This window comes from Phalacrocorax carbo, chromosome 7 (assembly GCF_963921805.1).
Source record: "Phalacrocorax carbo chromosome 7, bPhaCar2.1, whole genome shotgun sequence".
Taxonomy (NCBI): domain Eukaryota; kingdom Metazoa; phylum Chordata; class Aves; order Suliformes; family Phalacrocoracidae; genus Phalacrocorax; species Phalacrocorax carbo.
The window spans coordinates 8,036,091-8,061,370 of record NC_087519.1 but is presented as its reverse complement, the minus strand read 5'-3'; the positions used below and the strand labels follow the sequence as shown (position 1 = coordinate 8,061,370).

The window sequence follows — 25,280 nt, the reverse complement described above, 5'->3', positions numbered from 1 at the left end:
AAACTCTGTGCTGGCTCTGATCTGCGTGACAGGATTTAGTGGAAAAGAGTTGTATTTCACCAGGACTACAGCAATGAACCTTACTGAGTTAAGGGGATCCTAAGCGTAGCTAGGACTTACCGGGCTATACACCATTTGGACAACAGCACCTCTAACCTGGCACACGTGTCTTCCATTATCTTGCTCACATTTAAAAGCTTTTTACTATGTGTAAATATAACCGTGTATTTTCTACACTAGAATCTCATAGTTACACATTAAATAATTACAATCTCAGAATCATAATTCTAGTGAAATCAAGTGAGAGATTTTTTTAAAACGCAAGAGCAGTCATCCAAACCACACGTTCTACTCTCTGTGTGTAAATGAGGAAAAAGACAATCAAAACAGCGTTACATTTAAGTCCTCTTGAATTAACCAAATTTCATAGACTGATACACTGATATACAAAAACAATTGTTACCAGGAGAAATTGTCTCCAGACTCCCAGGATTAATCTTTCTCGTGCTTGTGCAGTGTTGGACAGTTGATCCAGTGAAGACCATGTAAAAAACTACATCATCTTCAACTTTGTCTTCCTCAGTCAGGTGCACTGTAATAACAGAGTCACCCTAGAAAAAAGGGGCAAGAAAAAAAGGTTAGGTTTATGTTTGCAAGAACTGCATCATATAAAATGAAACTTCTCTACCTACGAGGCTCCTGCTCCCTGTTCATATACCCCTTTAACACAACTCGGGGCCCAACCTAATTTTATATATAATATATATATATAATTAATATATATATATATAAATATATAAAATATATAAGCCATCTTTAGCATGACAGCCAGCCAACCAGCTAGAAAATGTGTTGAGCGCAGATCTGGGAAGAGATGTGTAGAAATCTCTAAGGGTATATTCAAAATAGCAACTTAATATGGTAAAATCATGCGAAGTCTGACAAACGTGAGCACGCGCCCCACACAGGGCTTTTTATACACATGCATATACACATATACATACATATCCCCCCACACACGCACAGCGAAAACAACAGAATAAGGATAGCAGCCTGAAATTGCCTCTGTCTTCATAAATTTGAACAAATTCCCAAATCCTTGCTTAAGCGTTCACATTTTGCCCGTCCAAGCGAGCCACTGTGTTGATAGTGCTAGTGTAACCAACTTAACCATTGAACGCATCTCTCATCTGCAATCTATAAGCAAAGATACAAAAGTTTCATATCCACTGAAATTTCTTCCACCTTCCCAACAAAAATAAAAAGGAAAAAAAAACCAAAACCAGAACCAGTAACTGTGGCTGTACAGACAGTGGTAGCTCTTCTCACTCATCTATAAGCTCATGCCTTGGTGAAAAGCTTTGTACATTATCAAAACAAGGAGTTCTTCAAGCTCTGAAAATAAGTCTCTCGTGATTTGTTGGCTGAAAACTCCTGCTTAGTTTTAGGGAGAGTTTGTTTCAGTATATTCTATCATTTTGCTCATCTCTGCTGTCAGCAAAATTATGTCCCTAAAGGGTACCCACGGTTATCACGGTTAACCCAGCACAGGATACAGTAAATACACCTGCATGGACAAGAACCGGAAAAATATCCACCAACTTCAGTTTTTCATGGGGAAGGGAAAGCAAGGGAAGAGGATAGCTTCCAGTTACTACAGCACTAAGCAAAGCATGTTCATTTGACCTCACCATACATTGTTTATCAGCCCAAAGAATTATATAAAATCTGAGGCACTGATAAAAACAGACTCTGTCGTGACCTCCTGCCCCTTTCCTATCAAGATCAAAACCAGTTGGATGCCCCAGTTTTACGCTGCAGCTGCATTTGCCAGCTCTCTGCCACCACCCCACTGAGCACATGGTTAAGGCTGCAAATCTGGAATACATTTTTTTTTTTATTATTGTTGTTATTATTCTTGCAGATTTATATAATTCTACTTTGCATATCCAATAGAATACGCATGGCATTTAATTTAAAAACTTCTCCTTAAGATTACTCAGTTCTTCCCATCTCTTTGTCAAATATAACTATTGCAGAAGAATCCCAGCCTTCCAAGCTGGCCCGTACACGCGTGCCGCATTAGCATCGCTTCCCACGCTCCATCTCACATCTCCCCCCATTCTCCCTCATCTCAGCTCCTTATACGCCCCACCACAGCTTCCTCCTCCAAGTTCATGTCCGGTTCTCCTCCTCTGATCTGGCCTGCCTGGTACTTCTTGCCAGGGGCAGGGTTGCACCTTGTTTTGATAGAAACAAGGTTTTGCAGCACAGTATACAACCAGCCCCTGGTCTTCAAAACAAATATGTGAGTCAGTCTTATAACACACAGGAAAGAAAACTATTAATTCAAAAAAGATGAATGGAGCAGGGAGTCTAGTTTGCAGCTCCAGAGGTTGCAGAGTTACAAATGTACATTTTAGGAAGGTCCCATGTGATAATATCAGACCAGACTTCCAGCTGGGGAGAAAGGAACCATGTAGCAAAAGTATATAATGTACATAGTCAGTATTAAAATAAAAACAGGTGCAAAAAGAAATAAATCAAGCTTTAAATTCAAGCATGACCAGTTCACATGCTGAGTTGAAAACTAAATATTCCATTTCAAGCAAATGGATCCAGTTTTGAGCGGATGTGGAAAAAAAAAGCTGAAGTTTTAACCTACAAACCCTTTGTGCTTTAGTTTTTATATCGGTCTTCGTTCAAACTGTTCCTCCCTTAAGGCATGAACACACAAAGTACTTAAATGGACCTAAAATGGAGGTGACATTTCAGGACACCCATCAACAGGACTGATTGTTTAACGTAGTATCTGTTAAAGGAGGTTTTCCTTTTATTTAACTCTGAAATCTGGGAAAGAAAAGCAAAGCCGCACAGAGCGCACACGAGAAGACACCTCTCTATCCATGCAAAACAGTCACCTCCATATCAAGGAAAAGCAATTTAATTTGCAGTGTTATTGCAGAAGCTATTTTATATGTACAGTGATTGACAAGACATGTAAATACATGTAAAAAATCTGAACAGCAAACATAACCTGAAACCTGTCTAAGCTGGGGCTTAAAAAAAAAAAGCTGACCTTCTTGTATAGATACCCGAACTTTAGTTGTGGAGCAGCCCGACCCAAATTTGAAGGTGGCCCTGCTTTGGGGGGTGGGTTCTTTAGCTGAAATTTTAAGTTGTCTCCAAATATCTTCAGCAAGATTGATAACATGCCACTTCACTGCTGTGTGGTTCAGTTTATTTTCAGGTGTCTTCTGAGCTACCTCTTAGCCGTACAGTGCACGGCCCAGCTCACCGTGCCTGATGTGATCCGAGATCCCAGAAGGAAAAGGGCAAAGCACTAAATAAGAAAGACTGTCCTCCTTCAACACACATCTCTACTTCCCAGTTATTAACAATTTTATTGGCCATTGCCAATTTTAATTTGATTTTTAAAAGTTACATTGAAACAACGTATTTATTTGAAAAGGAAATAATGCCAAGAACAAACCCCTCTCTTTCAGACGTCTTTGGAGTTAAAGAAAATCAGTTACAAATGCAGCCAAATTCCTCCAACCCACATAGAAGACTTTCCAACACGACTATTGCATTCAGCCTCCAAAAACATTTTAATTGAAGTATGTTTACCTTTATTCATTTAATATTGTCCAAAAAATGTCATCTGTTCAGTATCACTGCCACACAAGGTGGTTATTATAACCCCTCTTTCATCCCGAATGGCTAGAAATGGGAGGCCAGCCTGCCAATATCCCTTTGGTGAAAGTACAGACAGATCAAAGTCATTCTCTGGAATGCTCCAACAAATAAGAATAATTTAATTTCAAAACTAGTTTGGATCGACTAATATTTACTTGGCTTAAAGCCCATTGGAAATGAAAACATTCCACTTTGGTCCATTCATGTTCGGATCTGAAAAATCTCTGGTTTCAGATAGCTGTAACTGGATGTAAAGAACGTGGATGCGGCTCTTTCCTCCACCTACAGTCCCTTCCTCAAGTTGAAGGGAGAGTGCAGAAGGACTGCCTCACCAAGGGATGGGTTTAAAGCCCTGACCTTGGGCTTTAAACTCCTATAAAACAATTCAGAAAGGGATTTTTGCGCGGCACACCTCTGAACCTCTGGCTTAGTTAAGGGAGCAGAAATGCAATTACCTCTAAAAAGGCCCAAATGCTGTTACTAGGTCTACAAACCAAGGCCAGATAGACAATGCACCTGTTTGTCAGCACATTTTGTTGGCATTAGGACAACTACACCCTTTCAGGTATTTGGTTTTCCAACGCAGCAATTACGAAGGTGCAGAGATTGTGTGTAGGCAAAGTGCAAGCAGCTCTGACTCAGCCTTTCTCAGACTGTTTCTGTGTCTGTAAAGGTGAGTTATTTACCTTTAAAGGATTTTTATTCTTTGTAATACATGACTCCAGCAATATTTGGAAGTGATGGTAAAGTGAACAATATCTTTAAGCTCAAAGAATGAAGATCGCTTATGTTATTAGATGAAACATACTATCCACCTTCCAAAAATAAATGTTTTAAGCGTGTAAAGACAACTTCAGGCTCTGGAAATCTGTCTGGTTTTTAGGAATCAGTCATAGAGGATCCTTTACAGTAGGACTGCAAGGACAGCCCTGGCAAATGCAACATTCAAGACCTCCAGATGAAAACCATGAGCTTAGCTGGCAAGGGTGAGTTTTCCTTGAGGGATATCAGCTCTACCAGCAATAGCTACATTTCTCTACAATAGACTACGTGCCAGCTAACAGATTTTAAAGTTTCTTAACAAAAAAAAAAAAAAAGGAGAAAGAAGAAAAGGCAAGCTGTATCTTTATAGCTGAAGCATGTGATTTCTATACTGGTTTTCCCCCACGGTTCACACTGGGAATTTTGAAGTATGTTATCTAACCCACTAACCACCCACTCTGACCTCCCCACACACACAGTCTAAAAATACTTATGAAAATGAAGCATGTCTTAGATAGCAACGCCGAAGCGCTCAGGCATTACTTTAGCATTCTGCTTTTAATGAAAAAAAGCCACTAAGAACAAGTAATCCTGAATTTGTTTTATGGGGAAAAGCAAAATTGCTGCTGATGACCACTGATACCTCCCAGCTGATTTTTCATGCAGGTAAAGCCTAGCCAGTGAGGGAAAGTGCATGTGTTAGGTGGCTTAGAGATTCACATACAAGGAAAAAACCTTCCTCCCAATATATTTCCTCCTGAAGACCTGCTGTAGATGTTGGTGTGATGATGCTTTATTAAAGAGGCTGGATTAGGTGCTGGATTAGATGAGTAAACATAACCTGCCACTGTAACAAGTTTTGTTTTGTTTCCGCTATTCATAACATGAATCAGAACCTTGTTGGGTCATTGCTTATTGCATTATGTTGGGACACAAAAGGAGAAATACGCTTTTGAGACAGATCTTTTTCTCCCCCACACCCTCTTTGGGGAGCTCTAAATAGCTCCTAAGAGCTGCACTGTACCCAGGAGGACAGCACAAAATCACAGTTGTGATTTCTTCCTCCTCCTTCAAGGAATTTAGGCTCATTGGTTCCTTAATTTATTCATATTCAGACAGAGTTGGACTTGCTTTTACTCCAGCCACTGCTCGACAACAGAGTGCACAGGATCAAGCTGTAATTACAGCAGGAGGCAAGTCCTTTCACATCCCTGTGCTTCGAGCTTCCCCATCAATGAAATGGGAATCATGGTTCAAATACACAAAGTATTTTCCTTCCAAATGGCTTTTAAAGGAAAAGCTGGCTTTTCAATCATATTAAGTTTTCTTTGGAAAGTGCACAGGACCAGCAATAATTGAGTTAGACAAAATCAAAGGGAAAGTTGAGACAATTCCACCTCAAATTGAGAACTGCAGAATAGTCTGAAAGCAGCTGGAGGATGGAAAAGGCAAATGCAAGGCAGCTTTAGAAAACCTAGCAGAAATCATCCCACAATAAAAACAGCAAAATATAGTTGTTTCTGTATTATATATGTAAATACATTATATATATTTTAATTGTTTGTATTGTATAATTGCTCGATGATCCATTACCATCTACCTCTGCCAGTACGCTAAGTCAACAGCCAAAATTTAGCTCCCAGACAGCATCCCCATCTCAGCTGAGTATTCTGGAAGATCCCTCCTGTCTAAGGCTACTTCAGGTTGGTACAAACGCGCACAACCCCCGGAGAATGACCTGTGGAAAGAACACCCACAGCACATGGACACACGGACATCTCTGGGCAGAACAAAACCAGGCAGAGCCACGGCAGCTCCTGGCTGCAAAAGGAGATGGGGGTTTGGGCAACTATTTTTTACAGCAAACATGACAGTGCTGTCATCTCCTGGAATAACCCTTCAATTGAGAAAGGCCTGGATCCCAGTTTTGGTCTGACTAAGCGCTCCGTCCAGTCAGCCGTGACGCAGGCAGTGAGTGCTATCACTGCTGGCTCATAAAAATCAAGGGATGCTCTTCTTCCATGGCAAAAAAAATAACCTGTGTCCAGTAAACTCTTCCAGGCTGCTATTCTCAGGTTAACAGAAGCAGATGAGCAGCTCAACCCAGAGGAGTGGAATCTGGGGATGGCTCCTACCTATAAAACATCCACAGCTGAGCCCCCTTCCCTCTCTGCCTCAGCATGGGGCAAGTTTGTGAGCGCACCTCACTTAATTGTGAGTGCATTTTCCTTCATGGCAACACCATTAGGGCCTGGACATTGCTCCCCGGTACTTCACTCCCAGATGCTGCAACAATGCTATTTGAAACATCCACCTCCTTTTGCAGATGTGGCCATTTACCCTGCAAGCTCCCAGCGCACATAGATGTAAGGAACAGACCAGGGGACGAGGTCACAGGTATCTGTTACAGCAAGATAACAGCAGTCATTACAGACATCCTCAATTTTGCCAGCACATATTGCCCTAGAAGAGCATTTAGGAGAAAAATCACATCAAAACCAGTTTATTCTGCAGAACTACAGTCCCCAGAAACAAAGGCAAGGCTGTGAAATCTGTCTGAACATGAGCAGCTCTAGAAATCCCTCCTTGCCTGGAGATATCCCCCTTGATAAAGGCAGTGACCTGGGTCAGGAGCGTGGAGAAAGATAGATGTCGTTCGGCTGGAGTGTTGCAACCTCCTGCAGATAAAACCTCCAGGGAGAGACTCCAGAAATAAATAGAATGGCAAGCTGCCAAGTTTGGGGTAGATTTGGGTCCTTTTTCATAGTCAATGACTTCAAACTCCTTGATCTTAAAGGAGCATGAAGCAGAGATGGGCGGTTTTTGTTTTCTTAAAATAGATTTTTAAAAATCACAAAGGAGGACAAGATTTACTCCAACAGTTAAAAAATACATACGTACACATAAATATATGTATATACCAATCTCCAAACCTCACTTTATTTCCCTTTTAAATTAACAGCAGTGCTATTATTTCTGCCAGCAAAAGGTTTCAGGTTAACACGCGGATACTTAGCTCCTCTGTGATGAGAAAAGCAGATTTTGCAAAGCGGTCTCTTGCCCTTAGAAAAATACAGCTACAGACCGTAACGTCTTGCCCACAGGCCACCAAAAGAGCAGAACGATGGTACATGCTTTTCTGCCAGCCCACATAGCAACTCGAGGTGATCCCTTCCATATTTCATTAACGCTGCACTGAGCCAAGCGATCTCCTCTTCCAAAGCTAGCCACAAAGCCATGACTGAAACACTAACACACATGCAAAATAACTTTCTTCTCTCCACCACTTTCTTCCCCCAAAGGTGAGAAAGAATTTGGTCCAAAACTAAGTTTAGCTTAGCACGCTGATGGATAAAAGGCTGATGCAGGGCAAAGCAGGGATACGAAGTCAAGAGACCGTTTAGTTAAGATTCTTTGGGTAAAAGGAATAGGTGGGAAAACATTGACATCTATGATAAACAGCCCTGAACTGTTGCCTCCAGGCCCAAGCTGCTCCCACAGATCCACCCTGAGTGCGATCTGTGCCGAAAACACAGCATGGACACCCTCGACTTGTCTGTCTGCAGGGCCAGCATCAACACAGCTGATTTATTAATGCAATCTCCCAGCTACTCCATGTCCCAAGCCAGCCAAGGTGTCTAACCCTGCGGCAGGGTTTATTTGCAAAGAGAGAAATGGTTTAAAAGAGAGCAAGAAGCAGATTTCCTACCCTGAACCAGTGTGAACACCACAAACTTCTGCAGAAATAGGTACACTTGAAGAAATCCATTATTAGTAGCTTACATGCTTTGACAGAGCATGTCTCAGTTCGTCTCCAAATCAATCAGCTCAGAGATGAATCTTTACTGAGTGTCAAGATGCTATTATAGGTATTAGACACATATTAATCCAGGCAGCTCGAAGGAGATCTCTACAGACTGCCAACAGAAAATCCATCAAAGTAACAGGATCTCGTTAGTGCTGAGAGACACACATGATTTATCTTTATGGGTACATCTTCGTGACATATCCCCTCGCTGCACAGAGCCAGGCAAGTTACTAGATTGGGCTGTTAATAGCTAATTTAGCTGCATCACTGCTTTAGCACGGGGCTCCACATGCTCTGCAGCACTTATTTTACCAACACTTGTTCAGAGCATGTTTAGTGCATCTGCTTGGTGCCGGACTGTGCTATGCAGACAGCCTGCACAAAACCAAACAGCCACAGTCAATTCTAATAATTTTTAGCACACAGGAAGACGTGATAAAATTAACAATAAATTTATCAGCAAAATGGCAGGAATCAAAGTAAAGGGGAAAAATAGAAAGGATGAGAAAAGTACCATTCAACCATTTGTGTCATACACAAACAACTATTGTTTGGGTGAAATTGGCAGTAGAGCAAGGAAAACAGCTATTTAATTTTTCATTTATTTGGGAAGTGTAGTGTTAGCCAGACCATTCGTTTAAAACACTGCATGCCTGCTGTCCTCAGTAACCATTGCCTGCACTATCTGAATAAGCAACTATCGACAGCGACTCCAAACCCCTTCCACAGCAAGCCCCGTACAGCTCCAGTGCAGAGAAGAGGAAGGTATGGAGGAACACAGGGGGTTTGCCCTCTGAACTACACAAATCTCCATATAATGCCACCACATGAACATGAAAAAATGAAAGACGGGGAATCTCTCTCTAGAAGAGCATTCCCTCCAGTACCGCCCAGTTTCCACAAGTGCCGATCTTACTATTACAAGATTTTTCAGAAATTGTGGAAACTACTACAATCAATCCCTATAACACACATCCAAACTGATGGGAATGTCTTGCTCTGGCCTCTTCCTAAAGCCTCTTCTGTTCTTCACTATACTGTTAGCGAACCAAACCAGACAGTTTTACCACCAGGTGCTTGAGTGATTCATAGTATATCCTGCTAATTACTCAGGTAGCAATAGCAACAAAATTGTAGTGCTTCAGAGAAATAGCAGGCAGTCTGAATGTATTCAGTGACTAACAGAAATCGAGCTATTCTCTTGGCATCAAAGAGAGTCACAATTCCTGGAAGATGCAGTGCACACGATGACACATTATTTGAAACAATCTCCTATCACTGGAGTAGTTTTACTAATAGCCTTGATGTGTCTTAAAAGAAAAAAAAATACATCAGATCTGAACACTAACATCCAAAGGCCTAAGAAAGCAGAAGGATGGCGTTTTCCTGGTACTGCAGCCTCCTCTGCAGTACAGCAAAGCCCTCAAAGAGGCAGAGCTCAGAATGTGCTTCACAGAGTTCATTTTCCTGCCAGCTGCAAAATATTCTCACCAGTCTTTAAATATTTCACAACTACAGTACTTGGAGCTACCGTAATGATTGAAGCACTTTTTAAAGTTACATTTTTTGCCATTAGAGAATAGAAACCACTATAACTATTATCTTCCTCAACAAGTACCCCCACAATCATAACTACTAGACAGATGAAACTTTTTGCAACGCTTAGAAAAAACACTTTCTAACAAAGACAGAAACGCGGGAGCCCTGCAGACACTGAAAACGTGTCCTGCAACAGTACTGCCACTTGATGGCAGTGCACAGCATCGATCTTTGCACAGAACAATCACAGCTTATTTTATTTTCCACTTATGCACAATATGGCATTGCTTTATTGAGCAAGGCGGAGGACAAGCATTTGCAGAGACATTGCATACAGCACAACCTTCAGAAGCAGACGGGAGGCACTGCAGGTAGAGCCCAGGAGATTTGAGAGTTTATTTGAAAACTTTGTGCCTTCATCAAACTGACATCTTCATAGCCACTACTCTCACATCAGCTTTGCTGTCTGAACCGCCTCTACTCCAACAAAAGGACTGTCAGCACTTTGATACAGAAAATGAAGTGGGGACATATATCTTGATTGATAAGGTGGGAAATCTGTTTGGTCATTCTAAAGGTAACATGAGAATATTTACAAGCTCTCTACATAAATACGTTCCACAGAGGAGGAGTAGTTGAAGAGTATTTTCACCTCTTAAACACCAAGTCCTGACCTCGTTGCTCATTCCTTCTGAGAAGAGGGAAGGCAACAGGGTCAGCCAACACTGGGGATGGGATGCAGTATCCTAGTGTCTTTTCAGCTCATTGTCTATCACAAGAAATAAAGACCATAAACTCAGAACCTAAGAGGTATTTGCCATTTCACCTGGTTTTAATAAAACTCTTCCTGGGACAACGTAAGGATTCCTTCTGCAGTTTCAGAAAACAGGCCGAAGCAAACTAACAGCTCCCCAAAAGAGGGGATCGTTGTTCTCCTCTGCTTTCCCACTCCTACCTTGTACCAGCTCCGGCATCTTTCTTCTGGAAGTTGTATTATTTAAAGTTCACACGTAATGCTGCAAAGCAGTGGTGACTGAAGGGCAGAATTTCAGACAAATGCCCCAGACTTTAAGCTAGTCCATTTATTGTTTACCAGCACATTCATCCCCACAAAACAGAATCGCAGAATAAAAGATGAAATAGATAATTATAGGAGGAGAACCTGCAACCCAAATCACTAGCATCTTCAGTTTCAGATAATATGGAAGAAGCATTGAGAAGGGGCCTCTCAGCTGCAATTTAATCTATGGTTCATCCTGGAAGAAGGTGATGCTGATGGTCAGGAGACCTGTTCTGACCTCTCCAGTCAAAGCTGCCTTCAGTAAATGCACGGAAGTGACCATTCACAAGAAGTCCTCTACTAACATCGCACAGATCTCATGAGGTAGCAAACACCTCACTTAAGAGAAGCAAGCCAAGCCAATCTGTGCAACCTAAAGTCTTCATTTAGGGTACCCGGGAACGGGCAAGCAGCAGGCAGCTTGCCAGAGCATGGTGCAGAGCTCAGGTGGCAGCTGCCAGATGCCCATTTCAACAGAAAGGATGCCTTCTTGCATGATGTAGTCCAGAATTTGGGAAGTGGAAGATGAAAAGAATCTGGATCAAGGACTTAAGTAACAAAAACTTAACAGATGAGGTCAAGCACAGTTTAGTGAGGAAACTATTTTGCCTGCAGAATGAAAGCAGAGCCAGACAAGTTACAATGTGCTCCTCTCAAAAAAATCAGTTTATTCAGGCGCCCTGACCAACTTTCTTAAAACCAACAAAGAAGCAGGTTCTTCCACAAGCAACACAAGCAAATATTTGTAAAAGGCGCTCAGAGGCCTTCTACTCATTTATAATTCAAAGACATTTTGAAGGTGGAGCAGAAAACTACTTTGTCATTAGGAAGAAATCAAGTACCCAAACAAATAAAAGACAAGAGGTTTATCAGATCCTCTTACCACAGAGCTGAACTAAACATCAAGGCTGGTTCTCTTCTTGCCTAAGGACCTCAAGAGAAAGTAAGACAGGGCTTTTGTATAGTGATTTTCATGAGAAATCCCCACATCAAAAGCATGCGAGGTATGTTCTACTTTTTCTGCTGGACTGATCTCAGATATGCAGGCATCCCAGTGGCCTTTGTCACCACAAATTCAGCATTAGTAGAAAAGTAACTAAACCACAGCTGTCAACCTCATGACAACATTTTACTCTAGGATTATAAAGGTTTTTCATTTTGCCCTTTTGTCGATATTCTGAAGACCATTAATTATGTAGCACAAAACAGTGCACAAGGCACACCTGAAATGGTTTCAGCCACAGCAACAACCTGGCTGCCAGGCAGGCATGCCTGCACAACACCTCGCTGCACCCACGGACACGGGGAACCACAGCGCTTGGGACAGGCACTGCTGCCACAAGCCTCAAACTCTCTGTATTGTGAACTTTTTTCTTTAATCCTTTAATGCTTATTCAAAAGAGGGTATTTTCTTAAAAGGTGACCATCAGAGGTTATCACAATTGTTTTTCTCAGGAATACACAGTGCACTTCAGTAGGGCATCATTCTGTGTGAAATATGTAAGTGGGAGAAAAATATTATAAGCATTAACCTCGTCCCATTTTAGATTAAAGCAGGACACACCGGGAAATCTACAGGCGTAGTTCATTCATTAACAGACGAGAGGACCTACTGTACCCAAAACCCAGGTTATATTAAGAGAGGGTCAGTGCATTCTTTGAGGCTTTTGAAGTTCATACTTCATTAAGTTGCACGGCGTTTTGGCTCGGAAGTGGGAGCTCTCATCTCTATCAAAACTCTCCTTGAGAAACTCTGCAGGTTACACAGCTCATAAGTGGCAGTTTATACAAGAGACTCCATGCACAGACCTGATTAAAGACCAAAGTCAATGGGAGCATTTTTATCAATTAAGTATTTGCCCTCCCATGCAATCACCAGTTATGACACATTTGGGTTTGTCACTCCAAATAACGTGGGCACACCTTAGACAAACCATGCAGAGGAGGAGTGCTGTGATTTAAAACGAGTTTATTCCTTTTAATCAAAAAGGAAAAAAGAAAAAAGTTTGCAGCGATACATCATCCTTCTCCAGCTGCTAATCTTTTCCATTTCACACCCTCTGATCATTATCACCATGAAAAAACATTCCTGTCTTAAAGGCAGATCTAAGGTTGTAGCCTTGGTAGTAATCAAGAGAAGATGACACTTAATGCTTTCCAGCTCGTCCCCTGCATGTCACACCAGTCCTGTTCCAACACATTCATACCTAGTACTGCTTTCAGGTTATTCTTCTTAAAAAAACCCAGACAAACCCAGCATTGATTTCAGAGTGGCAGGAGATGCGAGTGGGTTAAAAGACCAATCAATTACATTACAAAGATCCTACAGCTAGCGGAAGCTGAAATCAGAAGCCACACGTCAGTAAGATTTTTCAGGACATTATATGCAGCTGAAGACTCGACCTTGATCATTCACTCACATGTACTCTGTATTTATTAAAGTTTGTTTAGAAATAAGGGCACAGCTTGCAGTCCTTGATCCTCCTGCAATTAGATCTCCTGCTGAATACTCTGCTGGATTTTCAATTAATGATAATATTTATAAAAAGATTAACACTTCACCTTTACAAAGCTCTTTCTGATTTTCTTTCTCTTGCCTGGATGTTAGCAACAGTTGAGTTTAAGCTAAGTGACTAACTTAAATTATTTCATTTTTAAACAGAGAACTTAATGAATCACAACAATACAAAAGGTCACTCAATAATAAAACTCCATTGTTTACAGCAACGGTAATCCTTTTTTCCTACCCACATACTCCTGGATGATCTAGGTATTCCAATAGCATACTGACAATAGCTAGGAAGTACCTTACAATACTGAAGTTGAAATTTTGACTTTTGTTGGTGGAGAGATACAACTCTATAAAATGGTGATGATCAGCAAGGTCATCACAAGTATTTAACACAAACAAAACTGAAGCTCTTAACTTCCCACTTGCCATCAGTCAAAGACTTCTGCAGCCCTCCCATTCCACCAGAGCCCCACCAGCAAATGGAACAATTCCGTCCTTCAGCTCTGAGGCCCTGGGCTTCCCAAGCACAAAGCCCCAGGCAGATCAGAAATAATGTCTGAAACACTGTCCTTCACCCACTACCCTGTGCTCAATAGAGTTCCCATATCGATGGGACAGCACTGAAGTAGCATGTAAGTAAAGACAGTTTGAGATTTAATCCGGCATCTGTGCATCAACAGAGAAGTTCCCGACTACAGTTTGAGGCAGGCAACCAAAGGACTGTCCAGACACACGGACTTTTTTTGCACATCCTGCAGTAAAATGCACCTGCAGAAATCAATGTATATTAAGGACCTTGTATTATAGAATATCCCCTTTCCCACAGAATATCCATACACATTGGAAAGAAGACAACCCATGATAAGAGCAGCAACAGAAATCAGATATGCTCAATCCAGTCAAGTGACAGTTGCTTTTTGTAACTGTAACCCGTGCTAGTGAGAAAGCTGGGAGATAAAGCTCATTCTGTTAAAACCCTCCCCGTGCTATGCTGATTATGGCTCTGCAGACCACCTCTGCATTAAAGTCAAGCTTGTACCACAAAGTTTTAAGATCAGTGTTGTAATATTGAGCACTCAAACCTTCATCATCAGTTATGTGAACCACAGAAGACCTTGTCAATGACTTCTCCACTCTACTACCCCACTTGTTCAGAACATCGCTGCTGCCAGCAAGACAGCAGCTCACATTAGACACCTGAGGAAGGAAAGAGTGGGTCGGTACATCTTTACTTCAAATTCACACCACAGTATTAAGCCACAGACTCTGCAAAGTAACACTGCCTTTTATAAAGGCAATTACGTGTTGCCAGTGGTACAGATGGGATAGCTGCTTGATCTACAGCCTGTTGAAGCACCAGCATTAGCGGTATCGCGCTGTGGTGAACCTTCCCTATGCTATATTGAGGAATGCTTCGCTGCCCTATCTCTCCTGGCACAAGCTCCTCTGCCCCATGACTGTGCTGTTGCAGGGCCAGGAGAGATCGTTAAACAGCATTGGGGCAGGTAACAAACAGCTCCGGGTGAGAGAGACGATGCTCCTGGGGGGACCAACTGAACAAGCCAGGGACCATCTGTTTGCAGAGGATAGGCTGAGCTCTTGTCCCAGCCCAAACCCGCAGCAATATAACACTTAGCTCTGGTTCCTGGCAACCTCATTAACCAGCAAACAATCAGGCAATGTTTAAATGGGACAGACTTATTTAATCACAAAAACATGACACTCATTATTCCTACAGGATGTGTTTTCCCACCTTATCTCTTAATCTTTACACTTACAAGGGCCAGTAGTCTCACCATTACGGGCTGTGATCACAAGCTCTGCAGAAGCAGGATAGCTGAATTTCACAGAAGAGGTAAATAAAAGTCCAAGCAGCCAAAAGAAAGTACCAAAAAGGATGCAGCAGGTGGTCTTGTCTCTATTTATGTACACTGACTTGAATAATACAGGAATCTCTATCTCTCTATTAGTGCGTATGTGGAAGTACCGTCTTTTCCATCACCCAAAAAACTTTGGTCCCAAGTACATCAGACATCTCAGATTACCAAAACACTTTCCATAATTTTAAGGTATTCATCTGGGCAACTGGGTAATTATCAGATAGGATAAAATGTGCTCCAGCTCTCTAATTGGCTTCCAGGAACTGAACTGGAGGTCATAATTTTTTACTTTCTCATCCTAAAAGGAACGAGGTGTTTATAAAAACTACCACCAAATGGAGCTTTCAGGATGAAACTCATGCAAGATTTAAAAAATTAATAAATAAAATCCAGTAATCTTGAATCAAGTCTATTGGCTTGAAAGAGCATAAAGGATGCAATGTAAAGGTGTCAAGGACAAAAAGGTGAAGCAGTTTTTCCTTAGAGTAGACAAATGTAGAGAGATCCCTGACATGTCTGTACTGCCTGTAATTTCCAGTTCTTCAGAGACGAAATTCCTTATGGAGAAATCCACAGGATACTGTTGTCAGTTATTTGAAAACAAGCTCTAGGAGCCTATACCCAGAAACCAGAGTTGACATCACTTTGAAGGAACCTGGTGAGGGTTGGTATTCACCTACCAATGGCCAGGACTGTTGTGTCTGCCTTTAAAAAAACAAAAATTCTAGGAAAATACTTTTTTCTTTATGTTCTGCTCACACCTAACAACTCTCAGATGAGCCGAGCTGTCAATTAACAACATGCAGAAAACAAAACTCATCTGACAACATACAAAGCATTTACACTGAGAGGAAACAGGAAGACTAAATACTGAATTTTCAAGGTCCTTGGGTTTCTCTTTTTGTCATCGACTTGCTGGCATTGCAAAGAAACACTGAGTGCCATATAATCAGTATTTTACACTGGGCTACATTCGACCTCAGCCCAGTCCTCCTCACTATCACGTGAGGATGAGGACTTTTAAGTATGCCACTCTAGTATTACATATTAAATACAAACCCACACAAAATGGTGGGAAAATAAACTAAGTCAGAAGATAAGACTGGGAAAACAAAGCCTCCAGATTAGTTAAGTCATACACTGTTCAAAAGACATAAGAATAATTTTATGCTGCTTTATACCATTCATGTGTTTCTACCATAGTGTCTACATCATATATTTGCACATAAAAGTTTCATTCCCTTTTAGTGTGTCCTAAGTTTAAATTAAGTTTCTTCAAAGTCAAGGCGTATTAAGTAGGCTTGTGATTTAACAAATTTCAGGCAACATTTAGTTTCACAGTAATGCAGAATATGGCAGTGTACTCCAGGAAAGCCATTCCGCCGAAGTCAGGTCACACTACGTAGTGTTAATCTTGCTGCAAGCACAAGGCTTAGTTCAGTAAGTAGAGAATAAATTCCAATACAAGCTTCCAGCTGGTAATTAAAAGTAGGCAAAATTTAAAAGCTTCCATGGCATTAAAGGTCAATATGATCCATTATTTACAACACACAACACTGTCCAAGATACAGGTTTATCACCAGCCCTGATTGTTTCTCCTTCCTACCCCTTAAAAACCACATTTGCAAGCAATTTTCCCTCCAAGTTTTCCATCCTTGCATCCAGTTCTAACCTTGTTAGCAAGCTCTGTGGGTAGGACCACAAGCACAGGATGGCTCCATCAGCCTACCCTGCTCCGAGCACGGCAAGGCGATATGGAAAATGAACGGTCACAAGCCTGGCTGGCAGCTTTGGCACAAATTTAACACACGTGCGTACACCCCCACAAATCCAGGTCTAATTTGACAGTCCCCCATGTTCTGCAACAAAGCTGCTATTCAAGAGCGAGAGGAAGCTTGTTCCTTATTAATGTAGCCATCGAGGTTACAAGCTTCCAGGAGGCTGACGTAAACCATTCCTGCTGCAGCACTCGCAGCACAGCCGAGCCGTTTGCTGCTTCCAGTTCCTCCCTGCCACGTTTAAAACTCCGACCAGAAAATTATCACCACAGCAGGCAACCGCTGCACACCGGGATGCCCTATTTTCGACACAAGCAATTTCTTCTTACGGCCTCTCCACACATCGAGTCACAGGAGCACAGCCACACGCTCAAGCGTGCTTTGGGGAGTTAAAAAATAAAAGCAGGATGCCTGCATGATGACAGCATTACAACATGTCTCAAAACCTCTTTAAAATTATCTGCTGGAAAGACAGAGGAGCTCTGTGACTTACCTGAGTGTTACCACCGAGCATCTGCTATTGAAATAACAAATAAGGTCTTTGGGGAACAAAGAAAAAAGGAGCATCATCTCCAGAAAGGGTGAAGGGGAATATTTTGTGTGAATCACAAAGAGTGGAAAAAACTGTTTAAATTTTGTACTCACATATAATGGAGCTTGCTGTGGATTAAGTTTCATGACCTCAGAGCACTGAAACAAAAAAGAAGAGACAAATTTAAGACTTCTTTGTAAAATTTTAAGTACTTCTTCACATGCTGCAGAACATTAAACTTCTGAAGCTGTATTAGCACCCCTACATTATTTTTTCCAATAGTCACTTTTACACAACAATTGCCTATTTTCTCTCTTTCATATCAAAAAAGATCTGTCACTTTTTAAATTTATGCTCACACTAAGCAAAGACAACTCTAAAATGATTTCTAGAGCAAAGTGCTTGTCTGAATGTTGGAGCTGAGGATAATCCTAGTGAAACCCGCTTCTTCATGTCCATCTCAGTTTATCTTTCCTCCTAGCAACCTTCATGTCCAATCTCCTTTTTTACGACAATTAAACCCTTAATTGCTATCTGCCCATGCATTCCCCCACTCCTGCCCAAAAAAATATTTGTAAAAATTTGTAGTTCTCACCGCTGTTGGAGAAGACCAATTTCTCTGACAAATACTACCTTGCCCAAGTTATTTGGGTGCCTTTTCCCCCCTCCCGCTGAATTGTTTACTCAAGAACAGACGAAGCTCATGATTCTGCATCAGCACTTTTCACAGTCAAAAGCTACCGTTACTTGTCCACCAAGGTGACTTTAGTCAAGAAAATTTCCTATTTCAGGTCTGCTCCTGGAATTTCTGTATAACCTGGTGAAAGATATTTGCATTGAGCTTTGAATCGGCTGGACCAGAATTTCATTTGCATTAGTTTCTCCACTGCAGTAGGAAATATTCACCTTAAAACAAAGCTCTTAAGCTTTCATTTAATATGTGTATTAAGCAGTCCAGGATCCTAAGATGAAGGAATGCAAAAATATTAAAAATGGAATTTCTGCTGTTGCTCATGTCTGCAGTACTGGTAATGCTCTGTAAATACTTCAAACCCTTTTTAAAAGCTGATGAAATGCCACTCTGCTTTTCACACAGAAAAGACAGAATCTTGTTCATACTTCGTTCCCTTCCAAATCCCACAGTTTGCCTTTACTGAGACAGAAATTAAACCGCAGCCTAAGCTTTCTTAGCTGATTCCTGCTACCCTTGCTCCCTCACACACTCCTTATTTTACAAAGAAATGTTTTGTACCAGTTGCTTTAAAATGCCTGAGCTACCTGCCAAGCTTGCTCACCAAAACACAGTCCCTCTGCAAAAGGTCCTCCAGCGCAGCCAGGGACAGACAAATATTTTGCAGAAGCTTTAAATCTAGTCAAATTCACCCGTTTCCAGTCTAAAGATTCCCCATCCAACAGCAAGAATATCTCAAAATGGTTATGCTTCATAGTTTTCCCCTGTATTTTCAGCTCTTACAAAGACTGACTTATGAAAATAGGGGCCTAGTAGCACTAGCTGTCACTTGGGCAGGTGAGCTTCAAACAACTGCAAGAAATCCTCACTTCTGCCCTACAACACGCTCTTGCTGTTCCCAGTCCTACTGAGGGCTTAAAAAGAAAATGAAAAAAAAAAGCATAAACCCTGACAATCCCTCATGACCTACCTGAGCCTCTCTCTCCTACTCTGAACCTGGGCATCTTGAACAGAGGTACCAAAACATTATCCAGCTGAAAGCGTTTATTGCATCTTACGGAAATTAAATCATGGCTGGAAAAACTCCATTTTAAGCCCACTTCACATACGGATTTTTAAAAAGTCTCATTGGAATGGACCTGTTCCCTCAGGAAGCAAAATTAAGGCCTGTAGTCTAACGCAGCAATTTGATAGTATTTGGATGACTTAAAAAAAAATACTACAGCATAGAATCAAAACAGTTGTGCCTCAGATAATGTTTAAAGGGAGTTAATAAAAAGGATTGTTTTCTCACCACATCTTTTCAAGTCTTGACAAGTAACTGAATAACTTTTCTTTTTGTTGACAAAAGGTACAGTGTGATATACCTTCAAAGACAAAGAATCTATTCTTTTGCATTTACATCAACTACTAGGATTACTCCTTATCCCCAAAATTCAGCCATCATCCTACACTAGCAGTATTACTACTGGCCTTCTATAGGATAAGGTTCAAGTTAAAGGATGTCACATGAAAATGCAGGAAAACGGAACATGATAGGTTTCTATTTTCCCAAGACACCACAGGCAATACGTATATTCTACTCCTCAAGTTTCTCTCTACTCCCAAATAATTAATTTTTTTTTTTATTTTTATCACTTATTTCAGTTTCTCAGGTGTTTGCTCCGAGGAAAGGAAGTTATTCTCATGTACTCCCATATATTCCTCCCTCTTTTGTCATTTAACAGCTTTACCTCTTCCCTATCACAGTTCACAGGTATGTTGTTGTCCCTCTTGCCATTACACGCACTAACTTCTGTGACCTGAAAGCAAATTACATCTACATTCACTCAAAAAGCAAAATTAACAAGCACAAACTCCGGGAGATCACACCTGGATTTCAACCACAGCTGTTTGTTTTGCTTCTGCAAACCCACGGGGCACCAGCCAACTTCTCACCACCCTCCTGCCCCACTTTGTTTGCTCTACACAGTCATCAAGCCAACATTTTCTAAAAAGTCTCATCCAAAGCCTCATGAAACGAGAAGGAAGGCCCTAAGTGCAAGCCTGGGGCATGCATCTAACCCCAAAAAGCAGTAGCAGATCTAGACTGTTATATCTTCCCCCCCCGACACAGATTTGAGAGGCTGAGAGGTGTTGACAGGAAGGGTTGGGTATCTAAGCTGGACCTCTTGTCTCCTTTCTTACTGAATGCTTCACCGGTGCTTTAGCACACCCTTTTCAGCAAAGCCATGGAGGAACCTGTGTTACACCAGAACTAATGCTTCTTTATTTGACATTTGGGTTGCAATGCCATAGGACTGATCAGCTGTCAGCCCCATCCCTGCTTTCACAATTTTTGTACAAGAGGCCATTCCAGCACCTGCCACCAACACCCATCACACCTTTCTAAAAAGGAGAAACAACAGTTCATGTGCTCCATCACAAGGTCTACTCTGCCAGGTTTATCCAAAGTGAGAAGATGTTATGTTACTCATCATGCTTGATACACTCAAGACATTTTAGTTGAAAGTCCCAACATCAAACACTGCCCAAGCTCCTTTGATGAAGTTTTTCCTCAGTCCTTTTTTATGGAGCAGACAGTAAGAGGAACATTCTTACTAATACTGTTAAGACCATTGGTGGAAACCAGTAAAAAGAGCTTTCCTGTGCTGTCTAGCTCAAACAGGCTGCAGCAAAGGTCTCGGATCTGAACAAAACACCAGCTGCATAAGAGCAGGCCCTCAAAGGAGCATTTTGGTTCCTGTATTCCAAGGAATAAAGGGAGATGGCATCCTCGGACCTTTGCCATCCAACAGAACTGCAGAGCAATTTGTCCTGCTCCATCATCTTCCTGGCAGATGCCTGACAGCAGCTGAGCAGAGAGAAATGTGAAAGAGGAGAAAGATCAGGAAAGGATGGGTTGGCATTAAAATTCCTACTGGGTAACCTCTTTCTGTGGTAAAGTTGGTTTTAGCTGTAGCTGAAGTGCCACAAGTCATAGAGTCTGAAAGAAGTAAATACTTAATGCGTAAAGAAGGGATAATAATGATGCTTCTCATCAAGGAAAGAACGGGAGGCCTATGAATCCAAACTCATGACCATTTTTTTTTCCGTTTTCTTTTGGCAAGAGAAGTGCACAGCAGTAGCAGTAAAATAAGGTGACACTGCTGAATACTTGGTCTTATCAAGCAAGAGAACAAAAATCCTGAAAATGCTTCCTGAAGGAAGATTTTTCGCCCTCCCTCTTATTTTACTAGTCGGCCCTTACATCAGTAACTTAAAATGACTTCTCATTTCACAATACACGTCAGTCCGATTTTTCAGAGGATGCAAACTTAGTTTGCAAGGAGACGGGCGGGTTTGGAAGATATTTTATCTTGTTAGGAAGTGCTTTGGCAAAAGCACATGAGAAAAACAGTGACAGATAAGCCCAAAAAAATATTCTTTGTCAGCAAAGGACTAAATTTAGGTTTCTAGACAAGTGAACTTCTCCAACCAGTGGGTAGGCAGGGAGCAGCCTCTGAAAGACTTTAAAAAAACCCACTGCACCCCAAACTAATAGAGTAAGAAAAAGGAAAACAAAAGAAAGACCATATTAGTAAGTAGGACTACTTTAAGTGTAAAAATAAGGAAAATTTAAAAAGAGGAAAAAAAGGCTCAAGTGTTTTCTCCTGTATTAGAGCAGCACATCCTTCAAGCTGATGCCTGCTCTGAGCCCCAGAAAGAAAGTTCTATCTTTTTGGGCAGGTAGCACTTGCTCTATCAGATATCACAGACTGCAGTGAGAATACCTGTCCCTACTGCGAGATCAGACCTGGACTGCACACGAACTGCCCTGAAACCCAAACTAACAATAGCCAAATATAAATCCCACCTCCCTTGCCCAGCTCCCACCCACCACAAGTAGTCATGCTATCAGCACCCTCACAGCAGCCAGCAGATTCTGCTCCAGTAGCAGTTGCCTGTACTTAAGACATTCATATTGTTTCTTGCAAATAGCTGAATCTTTTGAATTTCAGTGCCTGGGAGGTTTATCACATGCTCTACAGCCATCCAGACACTTACCTTGCAGTGTTTCTGGAATTGTATTAAGTTTTTCCACTTAGGATAACACAGTGAAATCCCTTGTGTTTGCAAATTCGCAAGTAGGACATGAAATAAAAGTCCAGGTTCAAGGTCTTAAAAGCAACAGTGGTTTTAGAGAGTATAAAGATCTGCATAGGTCAGTAAAACTGAAAGCTACTGAAGTCTTCTCCAAATGGAAAGGATACCTTTCTGCTCTTTTAAGCAGTAGAGAATTAATACAGTGAGTGGTATTAAAGTTTCTTCTAGAGAACTTCAGTGTTATTTTGCACAAAATTTCATGGAAGGGGACAAACAGCTATGCTTGATTCTTCTGGGAATGGTAACATCTGATGGGGAAAGAAAGAGAAAAAGCATTTATTTGCTTTACTGTGGTTCCCAAAACCTCAGCCAGGATTAGGACTCCATCAGTTATGTGCTGTAAAAATGTCAATGCAAACAAAGTTTCTGCCCTGAAGAGTTTACAAACAAGCACAGGCAGAGGGAAGGGATACGAACACCAAGTGCCTAAGCAATAAATCCTCTTCATCCACTACTCCCAGCTACCATTTAATTTAACGTTAATTAGTTGGCTTATTTCTTCTAGACATCGCAGGCAAAGTATATATCTTGAGGACAAATCTGAAAATGCGGCCAATGGTCCCCCTGATCAACCCAGTCCGCGCACAAGCAGTAACGCTGACCGTCTTTGAACACCACATAGCTAGGAGATGCTAAAATGGCTTTTTGGTTTTCCCATCACGCCCTGTTCAGGCTTGCTCTTTTTGGCACTAGGTTTACATCAAATGCCAGTTTCACCACCCAGCTTTTGCATGCTTCCCAGCATCCACTCCTTGCTGCTTCGCTCCACAAACCATACAAGGAGTATGTAAGAAAGAAAACATTGTGCTATTCTCAAGACTCTAGCCTCAGAGTAGTCTGTTTAGGAATTATTTTGTTGTTGTTGTTGTTTAAAAAGCATAAAGGAGAGCTACAGGATGGGCAGAAACAAGAATGACCATTCTCAACAACCACTGACCAGAGCTGCAACAAGCAGGACGACAAGGGGCAGTTAAACCATGTGGTATATATCTGGGAAAGCCTACCTACCCCCTCCCCTCTCCCTTATGCACTAAACACTTAAAATTGAAGTGTTTGAGGTTTTTTCAAGCTTTTCAAGTTCAGTTTTAAAGGTTTTTTAGGTAAACTTCAGTTTTAGATACACTTCAAGTTTAAGCTTTGCTGAACCTTACCTGAATCTCAGCACTTGACTTTTTCTTTTTTTAATTTTAGCATTTGATTTTAGAAACAATGATCTGTATTTGCAGAGCTTTAACCATGCACTCCCAGCTGTACAAAAAACAATCTCAGCCATAAAGAGCTTGTGGTTGCGGGTAGGAAAGAACAGCCAAAGAACACATGAAGAACCTGATTAAGTTACAGATCGCATGGAAAGCATTCGAACAGATAAGCAGAAATGCAGAGAAAGCGGGACGGCTTTCCAGCTGTAAGGACGCATCACAGCATCGCCAGGCTGAAAGGCAAAGAAGGGTTTGTGTTTTTTTGTTATTGTTGGGTTTTTTCTTTTTTTTTTTTTTAAATGGTTTTGTACAAAGTAAAGTCTGTTACATTCTCTAACACTGGTTTGTACAGACTTCAGTCTTGGAAAGGATTAAATTTTGTGACTTCAAGGCTCTGGAGTAACACTTCACCAGGAAGTCCAAATTACATATATTCCACAGAAATTAGAGAAGCACTATTTATGCTGCTTATCTGTAAGCGAGTAAGCCATGAACAGACTTTGTTTTGTACTGTAACGCTGCCACCAATAAATATCCCACAGTGGGACAACCTGCACTATAGACAATCCTCAGATCCTCACCCTTTAGACAAACAACACATAAGCTGTGAAAGTTTAAAGAAATCCAAGGATTTCCAGGGAGCACATATCCACCCCCTTCGGCTGGGCTGCATCGCTTCCTCCTATACGGCTACACTACAAAAATAAAATCAAGCTTCCAAAAACACATCACTACTTATTCAACAAAGCACAGTGTCCTCAAGGGCACTCCCCCACACTCAGGTTTTTACAAAATGTTAATTTATTAAGTGCTTAGAAGTATCAAGAGGATTGAGTTTCAGGAACTAACGTGCTCCTGCTCTAAACTATACAAGATAAATAAAGACAGAGTAACAGCAAGCGGGGGGGACTGCAGAGAAGACCAACTGGCCATATACAGATGAATTCCTGCTGGAGCCACGCATTTCATGCAAAGAGAACTAAAATAGCAACGTCTTTCACAAGTTTATTGTTCTCTCCTAGTGTCAAGGGAATTACTGAGCTGGAATATTGCCCTTTTCTTATGAGTGGTATATGACATTACTGCGTTGCATTACCCATCACCACTCTCCTCAATTTTTGTTATAACACTGTTATTTGAAAAAGGCCCTTCACTGTTTGGGGTTTTGCTCCCCTCCCCTCTCCCCACCCTTTTTCTACCTGTAGCAAAAAGTCTGAAAATGGAAAGAAACAATGGCTTGAGGTTTTTATTAATTACCTATATTTCCTTGTTTGGCATTTTTTCCCGAGTGTCTTCCTACAAAGTTCAGATCTGCAATAGCTTACTCTCACCCTGTGGTGTTGGGTGAGACACAGGTTTTCGCACACACTTTGTCCCACAAGCTCCACTCATACTGAATGAGCGCTGGAACTCACCGTTCACAGAATGAAAGAGCTTTCTAATGGGTGTATTAATGCCCTCTCCTTAAAATCCATGTGAAAGGAGACTAAAAAAATCCAGGTCAAAACCTACAGCTTCAGCAGGAGAAATAAACCCATAATGCAGTTCTTCAGCAACATGCATGGAGAAATTTGAACAGAGTAGCTGCAATTGGAATGACTAAAATAAATCTTAAGACAGAAGATGACCATATGTCCTTCCAGGCATCATACTAAATGCAGAACGACTTTCCCC

General features: G+C 41.3%; 1 protein-coding gene across 7 annotated transcripts in view; it reads right to left on the bottom strand.

Annotated features, from left to right (window-relative positions):
* Window positions 1–25,280, bottom strand: part of AKAP13 (A-kinase anchoring protein 13) — a 222,893-nt gene that overhangs the window by 140,550 nt on the left and 57,063 nt on the right. For all 7 annotated transcript variants that reach the window (XM_064456196.1, XM_064456197.1, XM_064456194.1 and 4 more), the window contains 2 exons: window positions 17,684–17,728; window positions 464–611 (listed from right to left, as the gene is read on the bottom strand). In XM_064456196.1, the coding sequence (XP_064312266.1) occupies window positions 464–611; window positions 17,684–17,716 (181 nt within the window). In that variant the 5' untranslated portion in view covers window positions 17,717–17,728. The remainder of the gene's footprint in view (window positions 1–463; window positions 612–17,683; window positions 17,729–25,280) is intronic.